The 7,088-nt window shown below is 39.8% G+C and overlaps 1 protein-coding gene across 1 annotated transcript in view; it reads left to right on the forward strand.

The window, feature by feature from the left end:
* The window catches only part of LOC109920941 (forkhead box protein K1), a 37,039-nt gene that overhangs the window by 18,397 nt on the left and 11,554 nt on the right, over positions 1–7,088 (forward strand). The window contains exon 6 of the mRNA XM_048609741.1: positions 5,567–5,794. Within this exon, the coding sequence (XP_048465698.1) occupies positions 5,567–5,794 (228 nt within the window). The remainder of the gene's footprint in view (positions 1–5,566; positions 5,795–7,088) is intronic.

Consider the following 7,088-nt stretch of genomic DNA (forward strand, 5'->3'; position numbering starts at 1 on the left):
GCAAGGAGAATCTGTTGGCATTAGTTGTGAGGTTTTGCTGGCACACGCTGGCAGTGTTTGTGCAGTTATTGTGGGAGATTCAGTCAGGGCCATTAGGACTCTTCATTGGAATACATTTCCTATGTGCATCTATTACAGACCTGTAGACCACAAACACTTCATCCCATGTTCTTTAGAGGAGAACGAGTGAACTGGGTAAAATCTTGCACATAATGTGTATTGGCCTTTGGTTGAGCAGCAACATCCTCCTATTTCTTGCTTTTAATGAATATACTAATTAGTTTTGGGGACTTTAGGTACGTTTCATCTTCTGAACTGGATCCATACCGTTATCATCATTCTCTGTTACAAGCAGACCTATACTGCAGTACAAAGCTACTTGCTTCCCTACAGTCATATTCAACATTGCGTGCTTCGTGTTGCATTCAGCACCACTTATGGTGTACCATAGTCCCTGTCTGCCTTGGATGTTGGATGAAGGTCATAGTTCCCTCAACAGTGGAAGGGATGACTCTCAATCTCAGGAATATCAACATTGTATGTAACATTCCGTAAGACACAATATTTGCAATTTGCTAAGGCTCTTTACCAAAGACCTTGCAAGGGGTGTTAGTTATTAACTTTGTTAGGATACTATACTAGCATGCTGGTTTTCTTTGATTGCACTTTATTGCTCACCAATGTGTGGCTGGGTTGGTGTATAATTGGGTATAGGTCCTCCTTCATCCTCCTATGTGGGATCTGTGATCCTTGTCCCCCACTAATGGGCTTATTGAGGAATCCAGTTCCCCTTTTGATGGTGTGCAGCCAGCTGCCTTTGGCTAATCAGGGGTTAGTGCAGGCTCTTTCCTCATTTGGTTAATGTGGAACTGCTCAACACAGTTGAACAATGGCTTTGTGCACAGTGCTATCTGGACACTTATGCCCACTCTTACATAGTTTCTTACAACGCCCTGGTCCTCAGTGCTCCATTCCTGGGATTTATCTTGCATATTGGAGACAATGGTGTAGTGGTGATGCACTGCACTTGTAATCCAGAACCTCAGGCTAATGCTTCGGGGATGTAGATTCAAATCCTGTCCTGGCAGATGATGACATTGAATTTGATAAAAATCTGGATTTTAAAGTTTGATTACGTAGTGACCATGTAATGTACTGGAATGTAGTAGTGGCAAGGGACAGTTTCATTAGGAGGAATAGGTACTGTTCACTGCAGTTGTAAGCACCAAGGCTGTGGTGTCAGGGTAATGGACATCTCCTCAGAGCTGGAGAGGAACTTTGAATGGGTGGGAACAAATCCAATTGTTGTCCATGTTGGTGCCAATGACATTTGATTGCACTAGAAAAAAGATTCAGCTAAAAGATTTTGAACAACTACCAGCTAAACTAAAATGTAGAACCTCTGAGGTAATAATCTCAGGATTACTACCTATGCTATATGCAAACTGGCATAGAACAAATGGAGTCTAGATGTTAAATTTTTGGCTCAAAGATTGTTATGGGAGAAATAGGTTTTAGTTAGTGGGTCACTAGCACCAGTACTAGGGTAGAAGGCAGCTGTTCTGGGGGTATGGGATTCACTTGAACTGTGCAGAGACCAGTGCCTTGCTGAATCAAATAACTAGAGGGCTTGAAATGAAATAGAGTGACGGAGGGTTCAGGAAAGGCTTACAAATTGAAAGGATATGGCAACATTTCAGGGCAATTATTTAGATGATGCTACCCAGAATGGGACAGGCAAGAGCAGAGTGTATAAGCAAATGTAAACAGCAGCAAACTCAGAAATTGCTGGGAAAACTCAGCAGGGCTGGCAGCAGCTGTAGAGAGAAAGCAAAGTTAACATTTCGGATCCAGTGACCCTTCAGAACAGGTTTCGTTTCTTGTAAACAGCTGCATAAAGGGTCATTGGGGTAGAATTGGTAAAAGAAAGGTCAAATGAAAAGGCTCTATACTTAACTGTGCATTAGGATCAAAGTCCTCAAAGATGGCTTGCATGTATGTTACTGCGTGGCAGATAGTACCTCAATTTGGGGGACTGGATATGCTCCCTCTCTTGTTTAGACTTCATTGGGAGAGTGGCGAATAAGTTGCTGAAGAAGGAGGACCTTCTTCCCATCAAGTTTGTGCAAGGTTACTGGGTGATTGACCTCAAGAAAGTGTCTGTGGATCCTTCCTGAAGGCTAACGTGGGATGCTGTCTGCCATGCCTTTTCAGATGGTCGTTGTTGAATAGTACCAGTTCTATTCACCTGCATGTGGTGCTCCATTCAAGTCATTGGGAATGTGCAGTTCCAGGTGAACCAGTGATTGTCTGTTTGGTGCTTGCTTTTGTGTTCTTGCCTTCTCCCCTGACTCACTATCACAGTCATCCACAACTCTCCTTGCACATAATATACCCTTCAATCACTTCAATGCTTCCTTCAGTTGACTTATCTTGCCTTGACAAAGGCTACGATTACCCTCCTTGTTCTAAGTATGCTGTTTGTTTCCTTAACTATGCATCAATATGCCAAATTTCATAGAATTCCTACAGTGCAGATAGAGGTTATTCAGCCCATCGAGTTTGCACCAGCCCTCCAATTATGCCATCCTGTCCCATAACCCCACATTTACTATAGTTAATGCACATAACCTGCACATCTTTGGACTGCGGGAAGAAACCGGAGCACCCAGAGGGGAACCATGCAGACACGGGGAGAATGTGCAAACTTCACACAGATAGTCGCCTGAGGCTGGAATTGAACTTGGGTCCCTGTTGCTGTGAGGCAGCAGTGCTAACCACCGTGCCACTGTGCTGTTTTGTTTAGGCCACCCTATTGCCTTTCAGCTCCTTCCTCCGTAGAGTTGAGCGCATTCTTCCTCAGCTCTAGTGTCGCACTGGTTCTGATTATTCACACATTAACTCTCAATTAATTATACATAATTTATATAATTTTTCTTTTTCAACCCATATTTCTCCAAGTCCTTTTTGTGACCTTGGCATTCCTCCTCAGATTCCTCTGTAACCTATCCACCACTGCTTTCATCTTTCCTAATTTCTGTTTTAACATTTGTATCTCCTCTTGTGCATTCTTTTCATTTTGTTTATAAACCAACAGCCAGTTGCCTCTCTCTGTGGCCAGCATTCAAACAGACCCTCGAGTCCACACATCTCCCTCCTGTACCCCGTCTGTACATTAGAGGATATTTGCACCATTGCTCCTAAAAATGCATCTTTTACTTATGTAACCCTGTGCTAACACATTCCTGATTAGTCTGCTTATATTTTTGCCTCTACCTCCTGCCTAGTCCACTAATTTTTTCAACAATAACTTGCTTTGTAAGTTATATCCCCTTTTTGGTTCAGAGGTTTGCTCCGAGTATTCACAACTCGAGACTCCCAAACTATTGTTTGTGCATAACACATTTATTTGGTACTCAAAAAGAAATTTGTACTCAATTAGACTTGTACTCGTGTCCATGTGTGCAAGGTGCCTAGTCTTGGCCTACATTTGGAATGGAGGAAGTGGTCAGTTCTTTCCGTTTGGCATCCTAGTAGTTGATCAGACTACTTCGTCCTGAGCTGAGCTAGCATAACCCGTCAGGGCGCAGTTCCTTATACCCAGTTCAGTGGCTGATGTCCACATGATTGGCTCCGATATATTAAAGCTGACTTTGAGGCTTAGCAATTGGCCAAAGGTCACATAGCCTGAACCTGCCTTCAAGTTTTTTGATCCATCTTGTTTAGCTAATTCTCTGTTTTCCAGACCCCTCAGAACTGGCGAAACAATAAACTCCTCTCCAACTTCCTTGTTTCCAAGCAATTAGTCCATACAACGTGTTTCTTAAAATTTAACAATAGATTTAACTGTATCAATTTAATATTTAACCTGCGAAATGCTGGTCTAGACATGATTATCGTTTATTCAGTTCCTTTAACAATTACACAGTCATACGACCGGTATCATGTTACAGGCTTGTATTCAAGGTAGCTAGATCTTAGGAATCAAAGATCACTTAAACATCAATGACTGCAATAAAACTTTATCCCAGTCCTTGAAAATTAATATGATCAGTTGAACATCATGGGACAGATTCAGTATGTTCACTGTCCTCCATCTTTCTCCTCTTCTCTCTCCACCCAACACCCCCACCCCGGCCACCTCAGTTACTTGTTTTTTATGTACGTGTCTTGTTTCGCCAGGTACCATTACTGAGGCAATGGGAAAGTTTGCTTTCAGCTGCCCACCATTACCCTTTCCCCATAATGCTAACTATTCAGACCAAAATTAGTTGATTCCCTATCAAAATTCTCATTGTAAAGTTGGAATAATAAATAAACTCCACCTCTTATGAAGAAAAATGTATAATCTTTATATGTAATATATAGTAATATTGATGTATCCTAATTTTCATTTCCATAATAGTATCATTTGAATGTAAGTTATGATATCAATTTTATATGTATATAGGAATATCATTTTTGAAGTTTGGATAAAAATGTAGCATTTGGGTGTCACTTTTGTTAAGGGTTTTGTTTTATAAAGAGAAACCAGATCAGAGTGTCCTTTTGGAGTAGTGATTTAATCCAGGATGTCAAAGAGCAGGTGATTGCAAACCCCTGTGATGTTAACGGAAGGATGTTTACTCTGTGTTTATGACAGGCAGGATAGATACGCAAGGCCCGTTAGCTTTGTTTTCAGTTCAGAATTAAGTTATGCATTTTGGTTCAGAAAGCACTAGAGTTGAGGGTAGAAGCAAGTTTAATTTCTCTCTAGAAGAAGGATTCAGAGCCATTCAGGCTACAAGTTAGCTCAGCAGAAGGTCTTGTTTGTGAAACTTACAAAACTAGGAGACTTTGGTTAGAAATGTGCAAGTTATAGAAACTCGGAAAGTTTAGGCTATCAGATATGTGGAAAAGTTCATTTCAGCAGGTTTGGAAAGCACTCATCAAATTGTTTCCACAGCCAAGGTCAAAAAACTGTCAGAAGTTAGTAAAGGAGGATTCATTAACAGTCATGGTATAGATTGTAATTTCTCTGAACTTGAGACTCTAATGGATAGTGGCGGGAAACAAGTTGAAGCTTATTTTGCTGTGGATTAGATCTTTCTAATTGTAATTGATATTTAAATAGTTTGTTTTTATTTTTATTTGTTCTTTTGTGTTATAAGCTTTGGTTCTATTATTAAAGGAAGTCTGCAACTTCTGTGAATGTGTTTTGGTACTTAACCCCAATGTTGATTAACTAAACATAAATAAATAAATGTACAATTAGTTGAGTCATGTTTCATTCTGGGATATGATTTGTCCCATATTAATATTGGCTAAGATCATAATACTCCTCATTACTTAATATTCAGTACACAAACTATTATCACAAAAGCAGTGTCTCAAACAAACATGTTCTGATTTTTAAATATTCACTATTATAAAATACAAACTCACCAGCAACACAGCAGATTTATCGTTATATGCTTAATTTTGCAGGTTGCATTTAGTATCCTTGATTTGTTGTGATCAGTATGATGATAGTCACACAACATGTATTGGAACAGGGGAATGATTTTTTTAAAAATTGTGTCTGCAGGAGTCCTTGATGATAAGTCTCTTGTGACCTTTACAAATGTACCTACTGGCAGTCGAGTGATTCAAACAGTTAGCAGTCAAATGTCTCAACATGTACCTGGACAGATGGTTACTATCCTGCAGCAGGCACCAGCAACATCCATGGGGCAACATCAGCTTCCAGTGAAGACAATAACTCAGAATGGCAAACATGCTGTTCCTGTGACAAGCCTTCAAGGAAATACTTATGGTAGGTAATTTTAGTAACCTGTGTTTACAAGAAATATAGGTTATAATGTGAAGCCTTGATTAGCAACGTGGAATGGGTATGCAGCAGTTCCTTCACTGGACTGGTGATACAAAGGCTTATTTGGAGAAAAACTGCACTGAAGTTGAGAAATTCAAATTTGATTAAATAAATTAGGAATTTTTAAAAAAAAATCAATAATGCTGATTGTGTAAGTACCTCCCTTGTAGTAGCAGAGCTGCTATCCTTACCCAGCCGCCTACCTTGCAGACAACTCCAGAGCCAGAGTAATTTGGTTGACTCTTAGCTACCTTTTGATATGGCCTAGCAAACCACTGAAGTTACATACTGATGATTGGTAATTGCTAGCCTTCTCACGCCCTACAGTGATGCCCAGATCCTAGAAATGAATAAAAGAAAAATTGATATTGGGCAATGTGGTTACTTCCAAATAAGCTTTATATATTCGTAATCTGCTGTACTGTGCTGTTTTGTTGGCTAAGCAACTGAAGTTGGTAAGAATTCTTTAGTTTTATTACTGATTATTACCTTGATGATGAGCTATAACCAAAATTGTTTCCCAAGCCCAGGGATAGCAGCTGAGTGAAGTGTGACCTTCCAATTGCTTAATCTCCATTGAGATCAGCTGTGTCAGTGCATCATGGATTTTGTGTTAAACTGGCCTATAATATTTTCACGAGCTTCATTTAACTCCCCTGTATTGAAATTTGGTTCATAATTATATTTTATGCAGTAAATTGGAATATCTTCCCATTGTGTTTTTTTTAAAAGCCGGAGAAAGTGTCTTTGCGCTACCTATAATTATTAAAATAACCACAAAATGTGTTTTGTTAGAAACTTGCAACAACAAATTGCTCTTGTGCAGAATTTCAAAGTGCGTTGTGTTGGCTTAACACACAACTCGACTGAATTGTTTGGTTACTTTTTAAATGTAAGTGTAATTCAGCCAAGAGAGTTTTCTGACTGGGATTTGAATTTGTCTGCCTTCATTGGTGGACTTCTCAGACAGGAGTAAAACACTTCTTCAGTGGAACACTCCACGTGGAAGGAAAAGAAGTCTGGACTAATCATTGCCCAATAGGCACAACTCCCACCAGCTGATCACAGGGCATTATTGACAATGGTGAAGATTAACAATTAGACCTGGCCACCAGCAGTCTGAACCAGGAATTGTACTGCATTTTTGGAGGAAAATATTTGGAGCAAGATAGGAAATTTGTACTTGTCAGTTTGATGTCAAGGTGGAGGTTTTGATAAAACATGTACAATGTGTATT

The sequence above is a fragment of the Rhincodon typus genome, chromosome 21, assembly GCF_021869965.1.
Source record: "Rhincodon typus isolate 14 chromosome 21, sRhiTyp1.1, whole genome shotgun sequence".
In the NCBI taxonomy this organism is placed as follows: domain Eukaryota; kingdom Metazoa; phylum Chordata; class Chondrichthyes; order Orectolobiformes; family Rhincodontidae; genus Rhincodon; species Rhincodon typus.